We start from the raw sequence: 23,017 nt of genomic DNA on the forward strand, positions 1-23,017 counted from the left end.
GCAAAACATTGATACAGGTCATATTGAATCGGTATTTGAAAGGGAAACCTACAATATGTTGCTTCCAAATAGCAAATCAGCGCTGGGCATCAAACCCATTTTAGGAGTTAAAAAAAGTTTACTGACTCCTACAAAGGAATTTGAAATTGGAAAAACACATTTTTGTGGTTTTAGACACTGGTTTGGAGTGTTTGAAACAGATATAATGGTTGATACTTTTGGCCCCTAGTCCTTGTCCCAATTTAATCTATTGCATCCCAGTGATTAAGTCAAGTCTACTGTGGGTCATTGTCTAAGAAATGAGTCTCCAATAGTCTGCTCTGAACCAGTTGAGTTCTGTACACCAGGATACCCACCGAGCCCAGCTGATCTTTCCTGCCTGCGCTCCTTTTGGCTGTCAAACCCCCGTCTCGTGGTATCTCCACATGAATGATCAAACCGTGTTCCCGTATCAAGTGTGAATTTTGTAGTCTGTGGAATAGGGTTGTAGATAGAAATATATAATCAATTCTTGTGTGCCATTTATGTAGAGGGACTAGTCCTTCCTTTCTGGGTGTGAATATTCCCAGATATCGATCAGTCATTGGTCAGTGAACTTGCCCTTTAATTTCCTCAACATAGCCTTAGAATATTGGGACTACTGAGCTTCTCTGTTTGTTGATTGGGCCCACATAATATTAATATACCCTTTTTTAAATGTCTGTTCCATAAAATGGCCACCAATCTTCATTCTAAATTGGTCCTTCTCAACAAATTAAATTCCTGGATGAAAATTATGTCAGAATTATGGTGCTGGAAATAGCTCTGTACCCAGTTTGGTTGGAGTTTAGACCCCTCACATTCAAAGAAATTAGCATAAAACTTCCAGTTTAGTTGTTAGCCCAACAGTTGATTTTCTCTAGGTAATACTTTCATGGAGGTTTGAGTGACACTCTTATAAACTAGCAGAAAACTTCTTCTCAAACAAATTGGTAAATTAAATAAAAAATGTAACCAGGATAAATTTGTCTCTCACCGGATCATCTAGTGAGAAGAGATTTCAGTTCCAACATCACTTGATCTTTGTATCTGGCGCCCTTTTAGTGGGTTCATTTTTAGTTTTAGGTGTCCTTGTTAATCTTTTCTACCCTCTTGGATTGTCCTGGACCCTTATTTATTTACATTTCATTTGGTGTCTGTGTTTTAAATGACGTCTGGCTCGGGCATACATGAGTTACAGTGTCAATGTCAAAACTTGTAGGCATTTTTCTCCTGTTGTCCTCTCTGAGACCCATCTGTAGGGGGGCTAAGTATTATTTTGCCCCTAAAAACCTTCCACCACCTTCCTTGTATCCCAAAGCGGCATGGATTAAGAAATGTCTCTCCTATAGATCTAGACCCTGGAGAGTTTCTTTCCCTTGCTGGCTACTCCCTTTGATTGCAGGTTAGATTTGCTGCTTTACGTAGGTTCATGAGTAGCCTTGGGATGCAGGGGGGTCATCCACCTGTGAGAGTCCTCTCCTCGTTAGCCTGGAGGCTCAGCAGGACCCTACCCTCTCTTGGTGATATGATGGCGGTTTCTGTTCCTTTCGATTTAAACTGCCGGCCTTTTGGCATAATCCATCTGTTGTAAATCTGTCTCCTGACCAGGTCCCGAATAACCTTATATATTAGTGTTTTTGTAGCGTTGCTGCCACAAGTTACTATAGCAGGAAGATGTCACAGTAAAATCATTCTCAATGAGCAGTGTATGCCATGGTTCTTAATTTAAGTTGATAACTAATAAGCTTGACTACGATCTCCCTTGGCCGCTCCCCTTTTTGTGCCTTTGTTGCCTGCATACTCTGGGCTCTATTGATGCTAGTATGAAAATCCGGTTCCTCAAACAGGGATGGCTCTGAAGAACTGCACCACACGCATGATTTATGTGCAAAATCAGACCGTATTATCAGGAAGAATGCCCTTTCCATCAGTCTGTATTTGATATTTTCTACCTCTGCCATTTAAAAAGCCCTCCTGCACCATCCCTATATTGTAATGCATCCTCCTACCTTAGTGTTTACCAGAATTGTGCAGGTTATTTCCAGTTGAGTGTCTGTAACTATTATTTTGTCACATCTTTCTTGACTCCTTGCGTTTGTGAGTATTAAATGAGACCGCACTGTTTCCACATTCTCATTATTGGTTAGGGAGCCGTCACTTTTATATTGGATTCAATCGTTGACTAAAAATCCCCTTTTCCATTGGCCAGTTTTTAAGTGTGAGGATTTCTGCGCCCAGATTTATCAGTATGATGCTTGATTATGTTACCACCCCATTGCGCAGTATTACGTAGGAGTCACATCTACGGCCCCGGTACGTCTAGACCTCACACTCCCTCCGAACACCCTCCTTCTGACTCATTCCTCTGCCCCCATACCCTCTTTCACTCTTCTGACCTTACTTTCTCAGGCTTTTCACCTGAGGATCCTACTCCCAGCAGACAGCCCCCACAATTCTCCCCTCCAGATGCCCACCTAGGCCTATCAGTCAGTGCCCTGCCAACATGCTGAAATCCTAAATCCTCAGCCAGGCTAGTCTCACCATCATAGACTTTTGAGACCAAAGGCGAGGGAAACACAGAGGTCTTGGTTTTTAGCCACTGTACCATTTGAAGCAACTGGGCTTGTAGGCTCTGCAGCACTCTAATGGGAAGCACGGTCAGGCTGTGTAGCCAGGTTACAGTTAGATTCAGATAACTGTGGATGACTGCAGACCTTGTAATCAGCTTCAGCCCGGGAAACCAATCTCCCCAGCAAGTGCTCCAAGGGAGCGCTTACAACAGGTTTGACTATAATGCCATGGAAATCGCTCCAAGCAAGAGTAAGCCAAGGGTCTACAGACTGTCTAATAACATAAAAGAGCAGAATGAAAATACACTGTTCTGCATGCCTCGAACACCCCCACACTTTATGCTGATCACATGTCTGTAGGAAAGTTCTACACCCACAATCCGATATGTTGAGTGGAGAGGGTGAAAGAGAAATTATTTGGCAATTTCTGTGCATGTTTAAGAGGACTGGTAAGCACCTTCCTACCTGCGAACCCCAAAATAAGGGAGAAGGCCTAATTTATACCAGGGTGCCAGTTTGTCATGCTGATTAATCTCGGGAGAACCAGGGTGTCCTTGAAGATAATGCTGGAGCTGGATAGCCTCTTTAATCTTTTAATGCGAGGGCATCCAATATAGATAGTTACTTCAATAGGGTAATAGATATGGCATCCTTCTGAGCTGTTAATGTTAATGTTTTTGTACTTGTATAGCGGACAGCTACCCGGACCGGGTCTCCCGGCGCTTGTACTCATACCGCTAAGGAACCCTCCTGGGCACCCCCATGGTGAAACCAGGCATCCCAGCGCTGTTGGGGCCGTTGTGAAGATTAAGCAAGCTATTGCCCAAAGTTGCAGCGTGGGACCCATGATTAGAATAGGCACTGAGGCGAGAATATCAGGTCAGAGGAATTTTGAGCCCGAGACCCGCCGAGGCGGGAATCGAACCCTGGTCCCGGGCCAGAGCTCTGCATCAAGGTCTGCCGCTCTAACCATTGAGCCACACTTCTCCACGTCTGAGCTAACATAGAGATACACACAAATCTTTTATTAGCAAAAAAAAGAACATCTATAGGTTTTACTATGAACAACTTATTGGCAAAGACTCCTGACTTAAATCACAATTCTCACTATGCCTTGACAGCAATCCTACAATAAAATTGTTCTCCTGGAATATAACTGGTCTTGTGAGAAGGCCTCACAGCTTGTGCCAATGATAATGACCTCATATTCCTGCAAGAAATATTTGCCCCATAGGAACCACAGTGTTTGGAACCATTGGTTTACTAGCAATAGAGTAGAAAGTTGGTGGGAACTCGGCTGGACAAAATTAAACTGATGACCCAGGAGACCACCACCAGCCAAGTGCTGCCTAACCACATGCGCGCTAAGCGTTTTCCCGCTGTACGCTACGTTTTAAAAAAACCCGCGGTTCATGACGAGCTCAGCTCAGCTCGTCATGAGCGTACTTGAGGCGTAACTCATGACGAGCTGAGCTCGTCATGAGTGTCGAAGGGGTTAAAACTGATATTATTCTACTCGACAACTCAGTACTCAGGATAATAAACATGTATGCTAGTGCCCCAAACTAAACAAATTTGAAATGTTGTGTGTCTTACTCAAAAGTCGTCTTGAGGACAAACTGTCCTCTAAGTGTCAAGTCATCATAGCAGGAGACTTAGGTGCCAAATTAGGCAAATGCAAGAAAAAGTCAATCGTTCCCTTCGTGAGAGGTTTAGAGCCTAAATCTCCTAGGCCAAGTGTTCATGATTCAAAAACATACTTTTAGAGTCAGACAATCACTTTAATTCAGTATATCACATTGCAGAGGCTCCAAGAAATGACGCAGTGATAGTGTCCTCGAGTGTTGGTGCTGTACAGAAATATACATATATACAACATATATGTACATTTTTATCTAGGGGGCGGAAAAAGTTGAAGATTCTTAACAAGACTCAAAAGTAGAGTACAGTACATGTATCATGATAAATCATCAGTCCACTAGTTCATATGTCGACGTTTCGACCCTTTACTTTGTTGCCCTGATGAGGACCCTTATAAATCTCTCCCAATAAGGCGTTGGGAGGAGCTACAGATTGCAGCAAGCTGGCAGCAGTGGGGTGTACAGAAAATAACAACAAGTTGTGCCAATCATGTTCACATCGTAACTGAAAGACTGCGGTCTTCGGCAGAGAGTAGCCATTAACGGGGAAGGGCGCACCAGGGTGTGTACTCAAATCTGCTTGACCTATGGTGGAAAGAATTCATGAACCCAAACAATAAAGCTACCAAGAAAGGCAATGTGGCCTAAGAAGCAAGGAAGTTGAACTTATCTCCCAAATGTTCCTTGCTCCAATTCTTCTTTCAAGCCAGGCAGTACACAAAACACAAAAACATGGATTTGTTTAAAAACTTCCCATGATCTGTAGTCTACGGGCTACATCCACAACATCCACTATGCCACCACTCGCCAATTCAGGGATCATCAAAGAAACTTCTCGCTTGCAAGATTTATTCTGTTTGACCCACATAAACAAGGCCACAAATGGGACAAAATGTCCCAAACATGAGCCAGTGACCATAGCAAATTAATGTAAAACATTCTACACATTCTTATAGACTAATATTTTTTTAAAGCAGGAAGAGACTTCTGAATAAAGCACTCAATTTAACTCAAATTGAAGACCACTGCACACCTTTTGGGAGACAAATTCCCAGAACGCACTCAGAAATTTGTGGCCGCCTTCACAGCAGTTTTAAAAAAAAGAAGGGACCCAGAGACTCGTCCCAGTGTAACAGATGCCCTTTTAAGCATTGCTCCTACCCCTGAAGGTGCCCTTCGTATGTAACCAAGCTCAGTTTTGGTTTTATTCATTAAAGTCTGGGGTGTGTGTATTTATAGTTACATGATTAATATGTCTTTGACCAGGGCCTGGTTTCACCCTCACAAATGCACAAAACTCAACTTCACTTCAGCACAGGCATTTTATGTCACTGTTTGGGTGAGGTGCAGAGTTTAGTGCCAACCGTGATAACTGAGACTTGAACCGTGCTAGGCTGGTAGTATGGTATAAAGACAAAGCCATCCAACTAAGTAATATGGCTGCAACCTATGTATAATTCATTAGTAGAAACAAGCAATGATAAAATAGATCACTTTGACAGCCCAGAGGGTGGTGCTCCCTTTCATAGTAAATCACAAATTCTAAATGAATTTGATCTATGTACAATTGTTTTGTACTGCCAACAGGTTACCTTGCCACAACATAAAAAGACCAACCCACTGCCTAATAGTTAGATGTGCTGCACAGTTGTTTCAAGAAACCAGATACTCCCCAAACAAATTTGTCACAAAATTTGCCAAGGGATAAAATCATGTCGGAGACAGACTGAGAGGCAGTCAACAGACCAGAGATGATGCGGACACAGAACAGACCACTCTGTGCAGGACGATGTGAACGTCGCTGCCTATGTTCCCATGGTCTGGCACAAAGAACGTCGGAACAGGGGAGCATAGGCATTTCATGTGCTAATGGGCTCATTTGATGTGTGAATATTTAGTTTCTTCTGTGAGCAATATATGTTACAGTAGTAATTACCATCGAAAGATTTACTCTTTTCCTACTTACCTGATCTTTCATTTTTCTTTTTTTGGACACTTGGCAACCAGTGAGTTTGCCCTTTTCCCCTCGCATTATCGACTTTTATTGTTGGTATTAGTGTGTGCTCAACCCCTGTATGATTTTGTATTGACAGTAGCTTTCAGGAGATACGAATAAGGAGATGAAACAATGTCACATGCAGAATAACATAGCTCTCCAGTCAGCAAAACTATTCCTCACTTGCTACATTCAACACAGGTACCCCTCGGGAAACAGCCTTTACTACACAACCGTTACAACGCATGCCATTACATCGCATGGCGTTGCAACGAAAAAGGTGTGCAGCAGTGGGTAGAAGGTGTTTGATTTAACTCCAATACCTTCCCTACTGTTGCACCCACTGGAGTTGCAATAGAAAATTAATCTATTCCAACTTCCAGCGCTCCCCCGACTGAAAGTCGGTGTAAATGTTGGAGTTGCAATGGCATGCGATGTAATGGCATGCGTTGTAACGTCACATATTCTTACCCCTCACATGCCACAGGCAGCAGTTATCCCAGATCAATCCCTCAGTCAGCTGATTGATATCTTGATCAGCACAGAAAGCAAAGCTGCTTCTCACATGTCTCAGACTGCAGAATTACCTCTCCTAGCAGAAACAGGCAAGCTACCTCTCATTGGTTGCAGAGTTGGGCTTTTTTCTGCGGGGCTTTACCTGGAAGGTCCATGTCTGTCTGATTATGTGACTCTGCCCCCTTGTCTGTTCTGTCTGTTTACATTCATTCATTTATCACAGGGAGCTTTGGATATAGAGCTTCATTGACAATAACTCTTTAGGGATAGGGTACCAGGAAACGGGAGACCCTTGCAGAAAAGAACCTCTCAAACATTGCCCTGGTGATACAGCTAAACAAGGACTTGTGGATATATGGGCAGATGGGACACTGGAACAGAGTGACTCTCTCAGCCGAGAGACTTTGGGCCAGGAAATATCAGACACAACCACAAGGAGGGAACATCCAAGAACAATTGAAACAATGCAAAAAAAGGGACAAATCTTTTGTAACTACAAGGAGACAGGAGAACACGAATTCAGAGTGAAATATTACCAATAGAACACAGATCAGGAGCAAAACATCTCAGATTAGAGGCTGTGGGGAACCTCTGTTGGATGAATCACAACCCTAGACAGATATCTGCACCAAGAGGCCAATTAATTGTCTTTGCAGATATCCTTTAACCTAACCTCACGCAACATAATCAGACAAAACCAAGCAATTAACCTAACCAAACATCCTGGGCTAGAAATTTGAAAAGCAGAAGATTAAAGCCTTTCACAGGAAGCATTCTGATCAATGGAATATTCACTAAATTATACTAAAGTTGTAGCATGTAGACCCCTTCCAAAAGTCTTGACGGATGCATCAAATGGTAGAATTGTTTAGACAGTTAGGTAATCTCTTGTCATATCTACTTTTGTCATAATTTGTTACCTACGTTTTGGAGCCTGCTGTTCTAAAAATCAGATAAATGGTGCTGACTTTCTTTTTTCAGAAACTGACACTAATGGCCCTTTTCGTGGCTACATTTATCTTCAACCTAACTTGGCAGTTCAATCAGTTTGTGATGCTGATGCAGGCCATCGCTTTATTTCTTCTGGATAGCCTTGATATGCTTCCTGCAGCCAAGGTATGTTTTCTTGGAACACTTTCTTTGTTGCATGCATTTCTGTCCATGATACACTTGCACAATGGTGCCACTCCGCATTAAGACGGTGTTTAAGATTTGATGTAAAGAGGGAGGCCACTGTGTCTGCCTTGCTAAAATTGTGGCACACTCAACTTTTTAAAATTAAATATTTCCTTGTTCTAGCTCCTCTAAATGTGCCCTTTGCAATGGTCTAAGGTAATGAGTAGGAGTCGTTACATGATTAATTACATAATGTGGGTGAAATAAGCAAATCTGAGGCAGGGATGGAAAAACAAAATTGGTCCGCCTCAGAGGGGAAACATGGATTCTAAAAATCAAAAACTTGTTGCAATACAATAAATTCAAATCATGTTCATGTTAATAATCAAAACGCGCCAGGACAAACTCCACATCTATAAAGGAGTAGTCCTTACTGTCTATGAAGGAGCAGTGTTAACATCCAATTCTAGTGTCAAAGTTAACAGGGTTGATTTGTTCTTTTCAGGAAATTATTTGTTTGTTCCAAGTCATTTATGGGCACTGAGATAAATAATCCTTTTTCCGAGGGGCTGTTGTTCTCTCCCTCCTTTTCTGTCTGCTATGCAAATCGTGTTTTGGCAAAGCCAACAGGTCTTGCTATTTGCAGCCACCAGTCGCTTAGTCATATGAACACGCAAGTGGCCAATCTAGTCTTTTCCTTTGCTCCACCTTGAGTCATACTGTACATATGTGTATATTCCCAAGAGAGTGAAGATTTTTATATTCTTGGGCAATGTCAAAAGTATAAATGTAGTATAAATGTAGGAAGTGAAATAAGTGTGTGAAGAGACATCTTGAATAGAGAGGCAAAAGGCAGGCTATGTGAAGAATTTGTGAGTGAGAGAGCCCCTCTGGTGCCAAGTAAACAAGCTCACCCCATACCTCACATCTGCTGAGAGCAGACAGCCAAGAACTACTGTGAAAGCATGTCCTGCATCTTGCAAGCGTTTTGATGGGCCTCAGTCACTTGCAGACCCCTACATGTACAATTCTAAATGTGCTTGGCTATATACTCTTTTAAGTTGATCTAGATACATGACATCTATAGAAGCAAGTGTGTAATGGTCAGATGTGATGAGTTCCGGACATCCCTTGTGGCTACAGTAGCACTTTATAAATCTTCAAATTAGTCAAGTACAAGTGCACACGGGTGCAGCTTCGGATTTACCTGGAAATGCATATATCTATGAAGTCACAGTTCGGGAGATGCCTTGAGAAGGCAGTAGTGCATATCTAATCCAGCGTCTAAAAATGTGTATGTTAATCTGCTGAAGACACAAGCAGAGCTGCATGGGGTCCAAATATTGTTTACTAATTCCGGGACTTCTAGACCTGAGAATGAGAGACTACTGGAGTCGCAATTTGCGAGTCTCAAAATTCAATGTATAACAGTGTCTCAGACAGTTAGCGATTCCAAATGGGTCGCAAATTGCATGCCTCATGAATAATAATGAGGCTGTCGCAATTTGCGACCCCATTGGGAATGAGTTGGCACTCCCAGGGATGGTGGCCTGCTGGGGTCAGCAGACCACCATGTCTGGGATTGCTTTGTCAATAAAGCTGTTTTTTTTTAATGCAGCCCATTTTCCTTAAAGGAAAACGGGATGCATTTAAAAAATAAAAATAAAAACGTTTCAGTTTCATTTTTTAAAGGCAGTCGCAATGGTCCTTGGGACCACTGCCTGCTCTTAAAAAATATTTGCGCATCCATTCACAAAGGGGAAGGGGTCTCTTGGGGAACTTTTTCAGTTTGTGAGTGGCTTACCACCCTTCTGAGAAGTGTTTTGTGACTGCAATTGCAGTCACAAAACAATCATACATGGGGTATGGACTCGCTATGGCCCCTTCCTAATAGCGAGTCGCTGCCCCTATTTTACGAGTTGCTAATAGGGTTAGTACATTGTGCATCCATTTTTTACGGTTGCAAACGGGCCAAATGCCCCTTTGCGACTGTAAAAAATGGTCGTACATCCGACCCCCGCAGCCCTGGGGACCGTCACCTCCCTGGGGCTTATTTAATTGTATGTGGCGGGCACATGGCCCCCCCCCACAGTCCCGGGGACCGCAACCTCCCCGGGGCTTTGGAAATACTGGCAGGGGGGCACGTGGCCCCCCTCCTGGAGCCGTTGATGGCCCTGGGGACTGCCACCTCCTAGGGCCGGCTCCTGCAATGTCCCTGGGTGCCCACACCGGGACATTGCTTTTTTGCTATGGCAGGGCAGGAGGATGGCTCCCTCCCTGCCATAGCAAACTCTGCTTTGCTTCATTGAAGCGATAGTAGGAAATCCTGCTCTCTCGTCACTGAAGCAAAGCAGGATTGCTTTTGCACAAGGGAAGCTGCATGTCAGCAGCTCCCCTTGTGCAAAAGCAATGCTGTCTCCGTGGGAGGCTTGAAGCCGGCGGGACCATGGGGGCATTGGGGCTCCCCCCAAGGTCCCCAGCGGAGAGACCAGGCCCCGGGGATGGGGTTCCCGGGGCCAGAAGTGGCTTGGGAGGGTGGCCACGCGCCCCCCCCCCCCATCCCAATAATTAACAAATAATTAAAAAAGAAAGGCCGGCCCGAGGGATGGAGTCCCCGGGCCATAATTGGCCTTAGGAGCGGGGGGCACGTGGACCCCCTCCAAATATAAATTTTAAAAATATATAATTCTGGCCGTGCCCTGGGGCCGAAATTTGCCTCAGGAGGAGGGGCCACACAGCCCCCGTCCCGTTTTTTTCCTTCTTTTTTCTTTTTTTTTATAAAAAGGGGATGGGGTCCCCAGGGCCCCAAAAATGGTAAAAGAAGGGGGCCATACAGCCCCTTGTCTAAAAAATTAAAAAACCTTGCGCCTCCCAGAGGCCCCGCCCCCTCCCTGCGCCACTCTGCAAACGCACCCCCTGGCGCTTTGTAAGTTGGTAATTTAATTCTCCTTCAATACTGAGGGTCCCTGGGGCCAACTAGCCCCAGGTACCTCCAGTGTGCGCCACAGAGCTGCGTTGCAGAGAGGTGGTCCGAGGCCACGCCCCTTTTTACACCACTCTGCAAACGCGCCTCTTGGTACACTGATTTAGGGGCGATGGGGTCCTCTTCTATCCTGAGGACCTCAGGTTACAAGTGTACTTCATCCCCGAGCAGCAGTGCGCCAAGAGCTACATTTGCAGAGTGGTGTAAAAAGGGGGCGTGTTCTCCGACCATTCTCTGCAATCCAGGTGTGGGGCGCTTACTGAAGGTACCTGGTGGGCTACTTGGCCCTCAGGGACCCTCCGGAATTAAGTGGGCTTAATACCCCAACCTAGAACGCACCAGGAGGCTCGTTTGCAGAGTGGTGGGGAAAGGGGGCGTGGCCTTTGTCCACCTCTCGGCAATCCCACTGTATGGGGCTTACTGGAGGTAAGAGGTAGGCTAGTTGGCCCCTAAAGGACCCCCAGTAGCGAAGGGGACTTAAATTCCCATCCAAGTGCGCACGAGGAAGTGCGTTTGCAGAGTGGTGGGGAAAGGGGGCGTGGCCTGCTATGACAACTTAGCAATCCTGCTGTGTGGGACTTACTGGAGGTAATAGGAGGAGTAGTTGGCCCCCAAGGATGTCCTTGGGGGCCACCTACTCCTCTTGTTACCTCCAGTAAGTGCCACACAGTGAGATTGCTAAAACATCTTCAGAGGCCATGCCCCCCTTTCTCCACCACTCTGCAAACGTGCCTCCTGGCAGACCACTGGATGGGAGAAGAAGTCCAATTTACTCTGAGGGACTTTGGGGGCCAAGAAGCCCTCCTGGTAACTCCTGTAAGTCCTTTGTAGCTGAATTCCTGAGCGCTGGTCAGAGGACCAGCACCCTTTCTCCACCACTCTGCAAACATGACTACTACTAGTTAAAGAAGTGTTTGCAATGTTATAGGTTTTGCATTTGCGAGAATTGGAGCTATTGGCAATGTAAACGTTTTTTTTATTAGAAATCAAAACAACCTTTTGGGCACACCTGCATTATTTTCGTGCATACACAGAAATAGGCATATACAAAGTCTTAATAAATAATCATACGCTAGAAGTCATATCCAGCGAATCACATTGATACAATATTTGTCTCCCCCCACGTCGTCCCCATTCCCGCCCCTTCACTCAGAATCACTGTCGCTCAACATAGTCGGAGGGTCGCATATATCCCCCTGTACTCATTCCATGCACTCCAAATCCTGACCCACTTCTGCGGGCTCTTTCGGTTCAGATACACTGTTCGTTCTGCCAGCATTGCGTGGTCAAGGTCTGCACACCAGTCCCTGAGTGTCGGTAATGTCTGTGATCCCCAATATTTAGCTATATTTCTCTTTGCATACATTATTCCCAATGTCATCCAGTCCTGGGAGGAGTGAGATCATTGGGTTCCCAAATATTCAAAAGGCAGCACTTAGGGTCCAGTTTTAATGAGTCAGTGACTACCTGTGACATAGTCCTCATTACTTTATTCCAGTACTCCGCTATCTATGGACAGTTCCAAATGGTGTGAAAGAACGTCCCTTCCTCCCCACAGCCCCGAAAACAATATTTATGGTCAGCTCTCCCAATTGCGTGCAACGTGGCTCTAGTATAGTAGACCTGATGCAGTATTTTTAATTGCACTATGCGAAGTCTGGAAGGGATAGCTACCTCCCTAGGGGAGGACAGTGCGGTCTGCCAGTCTGACTCGTCTAGTTCTCCCACCTCCGCAATCCATTTGTCCTTTAATTTCAAAGTCGGGTCTGGTAAATTATTAATGAGCTTACGGTAGACGTATGAGGTCGCTTTCTTGGGCATGTGCTCTGTAAGAAGCCTGTCCTCCAACGGGGTAGACTCCGGTACCTCATCTCCAGGCCGAATAAGCGACCCCAGAGCGTGACAAATTTGCAAGTATCTAAACCTTTCAGTGGGGGCCAGGTCATATTGTTCCGCCAGCTGTTCAAATGTTAATAAGCCCCCTTGTCTCCAGAGATCCCCCACTGTCGAAATACCAATGAGGTCCCAGCCTGGAACCCCTTACTGTTACAGAGACGGCCCAACCTGCGCGAGGACCAAAGCGGAGTCATCTGAGTAATGACGTTCTTACATTTAAGTCGGGTCTGGGCCTCATACCAGAGTTTGACCGTGTGGGCCGTGGGACCCAGCGGAGCTGCGGCGCCTTTTTTATCATAGAGTGCGGCCAGCACTCCTCCACTACCGAGGTCGTACCTATCAGCCTTAAACGACGGCTCTGACTGGGGCGCATGAAGCCAATGGTTAATAATCTTCAACTGAGCCGCCCAATAATACAGTTGGATATCGGGGAGAGCCACTCCACCATCATACCAGCCCCGGATTAATTTCTGCCAGGAGATACGCGCCGGTTTATCTCCCCATAGGAGACTTGAGACCAGCGTGTCTATGGATCTAAAATATTTTTGAGAAACGGCGAAAGGGGTATTTTCAAGAATGCATAGTAGCCGGGGCAGTGTCTTCATTTTGTATAGTGCCGCTTTCCCTAGGAGGGTCAGGGGCAAGGAGTGCCAATGATGTACGTCAGTGCGGAAGCCCTCCAAAGGGGGCGTCAGGTTCCGGCGGAAGAAGGCCTCTGGCTGAGGTGTCACCCAAAATCCCAAATATTTAAAGGTCTCTTCAGTAATGATCAGTGGGCAGTCTGACGGATGTTGTGGTGGGGGGCCCTTAAGGACAAATAAAACCGACTTTGACCAATTAATAGTATACCCCGAGACTCGGCCAAAGATTTCAAAAATATTAAGCAAAATTATAATAGAGCGCCTGGGCAGGGTCAAGTACAAGAGGATATCGTCCGCATATGAGATGCGGTCCTCCCACGTCGCGGTCCAACTTATCATCTGGTCCCACCGGATCCACGCTGCCAGTGGTTCGAGAATCAAGGCAAAAAGCAAAGGGGATAGAGGACATCCTTGTCGTGTGCCGCGGCTGAGTGGGAAGGTCCTAGAAATATGGCCATTAGCCACCACGTGAGCCAGCGGTTTAGTATAAAGCAGCTGTACCCATGCGCAGAAATTAGGTCCGAAGCCAAGGTGTCGAAGAACCGCAAATAAATAAGGCCATTCAACCATGTCGAACGCCATTCGGGCATCCAAGGATAAAACTACCGTGGGTTCAGAGAGATTTGGGACATGTGCCATCACCGCATGAACTCGCCGCAGATTAAGAGCAGTGCTTCTATTTGGCATAAAGCCAGATTGGTCCGGATGAATCAAGGACTCCAAATGTGGGGTAATCCGATTGGCAATCATTTTGGCTAAAACCTTGGCTTCCGCATTAATCAGGGAGATCGGGCGATAGGAAGTACATTCGTCCGGGGGCTTGCCAGGTTTCGGTATTACAACATTTGTGGCAATCCGCTGATCTTGAGGCAATTATCCTTTGCTCAAGCTATCCACAAACATAGCTAAGAGGTGGGGGACGGTTAAGTCGGATACTCGCTTATATACCTCAACGGGGATCCCATTGGGTCCCATTCCCTTGCCTGATTGCAGGGAGTGGAGCGCAGCCGCGACCTCTTCCTTTGTGAGATCAGATTCCAACAGCAAGGCATCGTCCTCCGAGAGGGACAGCATTTTTATGTCTTTAATATATGTTTGCGCCTCTTCCGTCGAAATGAGTGAGGATGAGGTGTAGACTTGCTCATAGTGGTCAGCTAGCGTAGCAACAATTCAAATGGGGGCGGTGACAACTACACCCTCGGGGGTGTGGAGCTGCGCTATCGTCCTCTGAGCCCTCTCCTTCTGATCCAACCACGCCAAGAGCTTCCCTGCCTTATCTCCCACTTCATAAATAGTGTGATGCGCACGCTGAGTCCACAATGTAACTTGCTCCCGCTGATACGCGGTGAGTTTACATTGTTTAAGGCGCAGCAACCGTGCCGTCTCTGCCGTGGGGACAGTGTCGTATTGCGATTGTAGCGTGGCCAAATCGGTTTCCATCCCATCTAGCTCACTGCTAGCTGCCCTCCTATGTCCCGTAATTGATGCAATGGCTTGCCCCCTCAGCACATTTTTATAGGCTTCCCACAGGACACCTGGCGAGCGGACGGAGTCTGCATTTTCTTGAAAATAGTTTCTCGTGGTTGTAATGAGTTCCTTCTGGATTTTAGGAATCTGTAAATAACCAGGGAATATTGGAAAAATGCGTTTCCACGCCTTAACGTAGGAGGTATATGTCATAGCAACTGGCGAATGATCAGAGATGCCTCGGGCGCCTATCGTTGTGTCAGTCAAGTGGGGAAGGCCATCAGCGGAGAGGAAAAATAATCAATGCGAGAGAGACTACCATGGACTCCCGAGTGGAAAGTGTATCCACGGTCAACAGGATGTTTATACCTCCATCCGTCCGTCAGCCAAGCGCGTCTAAAAATCCCCCCAGACGAGAGTTCCCGGCTCTCTGTGATCTAGACGGATGGCGGTCCAGTTCTGCATTAAGGACCGCATTAAAGTCGCCACCCAAGATGAGTTCCCCTGCCGGCAAGGTCAGTAGAAAAGCACTAAGGGCAGGAAGAGCTACAGAATGTAGGGCCGGCGGGATATATACCGACACAATGTTGAATCTCTTCCCCTCCCATTGACATGAGACAGCTGCAAATTGCCCCTGCGTGTCTCTCCACACCCGCTGAATGACTAATGGGAACCGCTTATTAACCAAAATGCCGACACCTCTGGAGCCCGCAGAAAACTCCGAATGTACCACCATTGTGTAGCCCCAACGATCCATAGCTTTGCTCGCTGAGCCTACCAAATGCGTTTCTTGGAGTAATGCTACAGCAGGTGCCTTCCGGCGGATATACTGGGATACCAACCCACGTTTAATTTTATCCCCCAACCCATGCACATTCTAGGTAAGCAGGGTCACAGGAGACACTGGGGCCAGCTGGGGAGCACTAACGTCTGCAACAACACAAATCGCCTTCGTGTCCTCCATCGGTAACAAGCCAGTGTTGTGAACCTATCTCTACAGTATGCACCTCATAAAGCACAGTAATACAATATAGCACAGAACCTAAACATAACACAAAACCAAAAAGAAACCCTTCCCCCCTGTCCGTCACTGGTGACATTAGTTGCAGGATTTGGCAATAAACAGGATCTTCACCCCCTCACCCCCCAGGAACTGTTGTTGCACACCTCCCCACCCCCCTCCCTGCTCCCCTGCCTGTGGATGTAGAACTACCCACCCCCCAACTCGGCAGAGTGCCTGAACCCCCCCCCCCTCCAATCATGCTACAAACGCAGAGGGGAACTAAGCTCCTGACTCAATGGCATCAGAAAATGACTTCTATACGGTACAGCCTGAACGATACATTAGAACCCTACAACACCTCATGACATGTCTAAGCAGTCGGTCAATTAAACACAGTACACACCCCAAACTGCACCAAAACCCAGCATAGTCACATAAGTCCGCGCTATTTTTTGTTTTGGCATCCACCCCGCACCACCCCCCGAATACTTGCGTGCATCCCCGGCCTCCGGGCTCTCAATAAGTCCGGATCAGTTCCGATTCCTGCTCATTCAGACCGCTGGATCCCGCCTCAGTCTCCGCTACTGTCCGGTCTGGACCGTCACTGTCCCGTCGCTCAGTTCCTCTCCGGCGGTTTCTGTTCCGGCCATCGACCTTCGTCCAGCCCTCTATCCATTCCCAGGCTGCATCCGGTGAATCAAAAAACCAAGGTTTACCGTCCCACTCCACGCGTAGTTTTGCCGGGAAGAGCATTGCATATTTTATGTCTCTGCTACGCAGTTCTTGCTTGACTTCTTGAAAACTCCTACGTTGCGCCTGGACGCGGGCAGTAAAATCAGGAAAGAAGGAAACTTCGTAATTATCAATTTTGAGCGGGGGCCAGTTCGGGAAGCCTGCAGAATACTGTCCCTATCCCTGAAGTTGAAGACTGTGGCAATTAGTGGTCGAGGCGGGGCCCCAGGTCTGGGCCTCCCCCCGGTGACCCGATGGGCCCGTTCTATCGAGAAAAAAGTAGAGAGCGCTTTAGGCTTCAGGTGTTTCGTGATCAGTTCCTCTACAAAAAGATCCGCAGCCGGCATTTCTGTTTTCTCCGGGACACCAAGAATTCTTATGTTATTGCGTTGGGCCCGCCCTTCATAGTCATCCAGCTGCTGCGCCATGCGAAGTTGCCTGTTCTCCATTTCGGACATTTGGCGTTGAAGCTCGGAGGTGTCGTCCCGCAGTGTGGTCGTCGCTATTTTGTGCTCCTTCACCTTTTCGTTCATCTGCTTGAAGTCCGCTCGGAGCAAGGAAACCTCCACCGTCACTGAGTCCATGGGTGTGTTCATTCCTCCTATAGCAGCCAGGACGTCACGGAGCGTCGGTTCCGGTTCCGACTGCGATGATGCCACCGGGCTCTCCTTTTCCGCCCTCGGTGAGTCTCCCTTGTCTCCGCCTTTCGTTCAAGCGAATTTGGAGAGTTGCTTCTGTGCTGTGTTCCTCGACCCCCTACCGCCCGTCGCCATTTTCGAAGGCGCCACAAGAGCACACCAGGAGAAGAAGAGAGGGGGGGAGTGTCGAAGCGAGAGTGGAACAGCGGTGCCAGTGCCGTCCCCCCCACCACTAAACAACGCCGTCTGCTGGCAATTTAAGGTCCAGTGTCGCTATTACTCCGCAGCGTTCGCCAGCCGATCCCCAGGGCTGGGCAACCGTCACAAGGACACACTGACGTCCACCATGAGACCTCCGGAGGGGGGGGTCCACCAATCACTGTGTCACTTCCAGCCAGATGAAAGAAGCTGCAACTGACAGCAGGGGGCGGGGGGGCTGCAAGGAAAAGGCCTCACTCTGAGAGCTTCCAGGGCAAAAGGCAGGGGGGCCCGCCGAGTCTCTATCCGCACTTCTGGATGGGGGGAGGGGAAAGGGTCCAACCCAGCCCCAAAATACTTGATCCAAGCCCAGGGGGGTAAGTTAGTAGCATTCTGTGCGCCTCATCGGAACGTGTCCCTCTCCCCGCCGCCCCTAACTCCAGGTGGGTCACAGGGGTGGGGGTCAGGACCCCAGCCCCTCACCTGGACCAACAATCACTCACCTCCAATGCTCCAGAGGGAAGGAGTTAGGGCCTCCACACGGCAGGGCGGCAGCGCCGGCTCCCGCCGCGAATTTAGTCACGAAGGAAGACTACTGGGGGGGCAACAAGCACCGCGTTATTGAGTCCGGGCCCACGAAACCAGAGGGGGCTTAATCCTGCCGTCTTGCAGCGCTTAGATCTGGCAGGTCGCTGAGTGTCTCTCTGGGGGGGTCCAAGGCCACCTACACCTCCAGCCGTCCCGCTCCTGCGGTCCCGTCCGGGTCCCAGCCGCAGATAGGCCGCAAGCCGGGGCCTCGATTGGGGCTCCGCCCCCAAGCTAGCGGACGACTCAAAGCAGGCTCAGGAACAAGGAGATAATTCCCCCCGTCCCGCGGAGCTGCCGCGCCCGCCGCCACCAGCCACAGACAAGTCCGACCGGGGGGGAGGGGGCCCGCGGGGGCCAAAGAAAGTGGGCCCCACGAAGTAGAAGTCACTGCGGGCAGCCGTCCCGGTCCACCATTGCCGCCATCTTCGCACTTGCCAACCAGCCAAGATCGGACCAGAGATAACCCCCGCGAGGAAGGGCGACACGGCTTCAAAAGGTAGCCCGCCGCCACCACGGGTATAGCTGCGTGATGTTCAGGGTCAGCAGCAAGAATCGGGGCACATTAGGAGGCTGCAGCAGGATAGTTGTGCCATCAAGGCACCAGAGCTCACTCAGGCTGCAACCATTTCTCTGGGCTGCTGAATGTAAACGTTTTTTTATGTTTTTCGGAGTGGAGTGGATGTACGATGTGTGTAGTGGAATTATGTGGTAAGTTGTGCAGTGAAATTATGTGGATAGAAAGTATGTGGTATTTATTTTATAGGAAGTATGTAGAGTGGAAATGTGTTATGGAGAGTAATTAAGTGGTTTGGTAGTCTGTGTTGTGGAGTGGTAATATCAGGTTTAGTCTTCCTTGTTTCCAAAGAAGCTCAACTATGAACTCATTGAGACAAAAACAGAATTAATCACTGAGGAGCACTTCTGGACCTAGTCAGAGTTATGAGCAGGGCCACTGGAATTATGCAACTGTTTGGCTGCACCAACTTTCGCACAAATATACATTTTCCGCATTAGCCACATAATTCATCATCTGCTCCCTAATCTGTAGATTTGAACAAAAAAAGCCTTGTTTCAAGCTCAAACGGCTCAAACGTTCCCAAAAATGAGGCGACAAGTGTTACAGCGTGTTGGAAGGCCCTTTGCAAACCAAGAATGGTCACCTGTTACTTATTGGTAAATGTGAGTGTTAAATTGGTACTCTTGCTTCCTTCTGCGCCTCTCTTGCCTCTTTCTGCATTTCTGTTGCATCTTTCTGCACATTTCTTCCTTTTTCTGCACTTCTCTTGCCCCTGTCTATAAATCTCTTCTACGTTCTGCATCTCTCTTGCCTCTTTCTGCATGTCTGTTGCCTCTTTCTGTACCTTATTTGCTTCTTTCTGTACCCTTCTTCCCTCGTTCTGCACCTATCTTGGCTTTTTCTGAATCCCTAATGTCTTTCTGTACCTTTTTGCCTCTTTCTGCACCTGTTCCTTCTTTCTGCACTTCTTTTGTTTCTTTCTGCATCTGACCTGCTTCTTTCTGTACCCCTCTTGCCTCTCTCTCCACCCCTCTTCCCTCTATCTGCACTTCTGTTGCTTCTTTCTAAACCTCTGTTGCTTCTTTCGGCAATTCTCTTGATTTTTTCTGCACTTCTGTTGCTTCTTTCTGCACCCTTCCTGCCTCCCTCTGTACCTCTCTTACCTCTTTGTGCACCTCTCCGACCTCTTACTGCACTCCTCTTGCGTCTTTTTGCACCCCTTCTTCCCTCTTTGTGCAGCTCCCTTGCCTCTTTCTACACCTTTCTTCCCTCTTTCTGTACCTCTCTTGCCTCTATCTGCACCTCTGTTCCATCTTTCTGTACCTCTTTTGCCTGTTATCGCAACTCTCTTGCTTCTTTCTGCACTTCTCTTGCCTCTTTCTGCACCTCTGTTGCTTCATTCTGCACTTCCCATGCTTCTTTCTACACGTCTTGCTTTTTTATGCCCTTTTTTGCCTTTTTCTGCACTCGTCTTCCCTCTTTCTGTACCTTTCTTGCCTGTTTCTACGTCTCACTTGCTTCTTTTTGCACTTTTCTTGCTTCTTTCTATACCTTTGTTGCTTCTTTCTGCAATTCTCTTGACAGTTTCTGTACCTCTCTTGCCTCTTTCTGTACTTCTCTTGCCTCTTTCTGCACCTCACTTGCTTCTTTCTGCATCCCTGTTGCCTCTTTCCATACCCCTCTTCCCTCTTCGTGTAACTCTCTTGCCTCTTTCTGCACCTTTCATACCCCTTTCAGCACTTCTGTTACTTCTTTCTGCACTTCTCCTCCTTCTTTCTGCACCACTCCTGCCTCTTTCTGTACCTCTCTTGCCCCTTTGTGCACCCCTCCGACCTTTTTCTGTACACCTCTTGCCTCTTTTTTGCACCTCTGTTGGTTCTTTTTGCACTGCTCTTGCTTCTTTCTACACCTTACTTGCCTCTTTCTGCACTTCTGTTGCTTCTTTCTAAACCTCTGTTGCTTCTTTCAGCAATTCTCTTGACTCTTTCTGCACTTCTCTTCCTTCTTTATGCACCCTTCCTGCCTCCTCTTCCTTCATTCTGCACCCTTCCTGCCTCCCTCTGTACCTCTCTAAGACTCTTTGTGCACCTCTCCGATCAATCTTCTTACGCCTTTCTGCATTTTCGCTGTGACCTGTTTTGAGTTTGGAGTTTGGAGTTTGCCATCAGCCATCAGCCCACTTCTTGCGGAACCCGCTCCGCGGGTCCCGCTGCGCTAGGAGTGCTGCCTGCCGTTGTTCACAAGGGGACGCTGAGGGAAGGATATTTGTAGGGGCTGCGAGCGAGTGCGCGCGCTCCACTGGGATTGCATATCCCAGGAGCGCCCGCCTGCCTGCCTGACTTGCTACACCTGGGCCGCTCTCCCCGACCCCTCCCCCCTCTCATCGAGCGCTTATCAGCTGCTTCTCTGGTTCTGGCGAGTGGGACGCCTTTCTGCATTTTCGCTGTGACCTGTTTGGAGTTTGGAGTTTGCCATCAGCCATCAGCCCACTTCTTGCGGAACCCGCTCCGCGGGTCCCGCTGCGCTAGGAGTGCTGCCTGCCGTTGTTCACAAGGGGACGCTGAGGGAAGGATATTTGTAGGGGCTGCGAGCGAGTGCGCGCGCTCCACTGGGACTGCATATCCCAGGAGCGCCCGCCTGCCTGCCTGACTTGCTACACCTGGGCCGCTCTCCCCGACCCCTCCCCCCTCTTCACCTATTTGTGCATACAACGTATATTACGCGCCTCGCATCCCCGCTGCGCGGGAGCGCGCGGGAGGGCGCCGGGAGAAGCCCGGGACAAGGGCGGGACCGTCTGTGGCCGTCCGGGGCCGCAGGAGGCCGGGCTGGGCCACCCCTTTTCCATCTACAGGCTTGTGTTTGATTACAATTTAGTTCTTAATTGTTTTCCAGGATCAGCTAGTCATTCGAGGACAGCAGGGGGTTGAAAACTATGGCGAATACCTTAAATACCTCTGCCTTACTGACTTCTATGGGTGATGCTGAAACTGCGGTGATGGGGCCTCTAGATTCGTATTTTAAGCGTTTGCCCCAAGATATTGACAGGGAAATTGCCTTGGCGGAAAGACGCGCTGGACGAAGGTTATCGATCGAATTGATGAAAAATCCCCTTGAAAAACACATAGGACAAAGTTTCCCTGCACTAGTCACCCCGTTATCTTCTACAGTATTGCCACTTACACAAGAAACACTGTATGATATATCTGTATGTAATGAGCTGTTGGGTGCCTCTCCTATAGATACAGTGGTTACTGCCCTATCATCAGAGCATTTAAAGGCTTCTAATACTGCGCGTATAGGACAAAATGTTACACCAAAAGCAATTGTTCAAGTACACGCTGTCAAGCCCAAAGTATGCTCAAAGAGGAAGAGGGTTACAACTTTAAAAAAATCCATAGTCCCTAATCCAGCAAGGAAGATTAGGAAATTGGCCATCAAAACACCCATAATCCATGTCCTAGCTGAAAAACAAATTGGGGTAACAAGGGGGGAGGAATTGGTTACTCTAATAGACGTAGAAAATCCTAAGATTCCGGCATCACCAATAACAGAAATAATCCCCCCTACCATAGCATCTCCAGGGCAAATGAGGATTTATCCGGAACATTTATTGGATTTGGAAAAACTTATACGCTCCCTCTTAAGTCCCCTTGAAACCAAACTGGAGAAGTTAGCAAAACAACTTGACCATTTTGAACAAGCCAGTTTGGATAATTTTTTCTCAGTAAAATCATTAATTAAGGCTCAGAACAAATTGGACGAGAATGGGCGACAAAATAACCCAGTTGAGCAGGATTTGGGTGCTACGGGGGTCGAGTTGTTTCCCGCTAAAGTAAGTGGGGTTTCTACTCAGCAGAAACAGGGACTGAATAATAATAAAAAAAATTTAGCAGTACCCCGACCACCGGTAAAAAATAGTGGCCCTGGGCGTACTAATACCGACTGCACTAGCACAATGGCCAATAGTACTAAGGATAGCATAAAAAACTGTGCCCCTGTGGTTCAGAAAAAGAGTTCACCTTTACCATCTACTATGGACTGTGTCCAGGGTACATTGATAGACACAGATAAAAACCCCGCTATAATTATTGATGGATTAAATGGGCAGCCTGTCTCTCAGTTAGTAAATAAGGGTGGCTATGTAGGAAATGGTAATCACACAGCCGGTGGAAATAATGCTAGTATGGCTGTGGGAAATAGTGCTCCCGCGAGTGTTGCTGCCCCAGAACGCCGCCCACCAAAACCTTATGCTAATAAACCTTTAACTCGGATTCCCCCGGTCCAACTTACCCCTGATTCTTATCCATATGTGGCCATTCTCACCAATGTTCCTCCCCTACCAGATGGCCAAAGGGAAACATATGATATGTTAAAAAATAAAGCCATGCATTGGCTGCGGGTAAATAGACCCCTGCCAGGAGATGTGGATGGCTTGATCATTGGGGTCAGAAGGGTCAACTGGATTGGGAACACTTTTAAAAAGCAGGGGGGTGAG

At 47.6% G+C, this 23,017-nt stretch overlaps 1 protein-coding gene across 4 annotated transcripts in view; it reads left to right on the forward strand.

Moving 5' to 3' along the window:
* Positions 1-23,017, forward strand: part of DPY19L3 (dpy-19 like C-mannosyltransferase 3) — a 517,935-nt gene that overhangs the window by 264,953 nt on the left and 229,965 nt on the right. For all 4 annotated transcript variants that reach the window (XM_078671604.1, XM_078671603.1, XM_078671605.1 and 1 more), the window contains one exon: positions 7,725-7,859. In XM_078671604.1, the coding sequence (XP_078527730.1) occupies positions 7,725-7,859 (135 nt within the window). The remainder of the gene's footprint in view (positions 1-7,724; positions 7,860-23,017) is intronic.

The sequence above is a fragment of the Lissotriton helveticus genome, chromosome 12 (genome assembly GCF_964261635.1).
Source record: "Lissotriton helveticus chromosome 12, aLisHel1.1, whole genome shotgun sequence".
Classification (NCBI taxonomy): domain Eukaryota; kingdom Metazoa; phylum Chordata; class Amphibia; order Caudata; family Salamandridae; genus Lissotriton; species Lissotriton helveticus.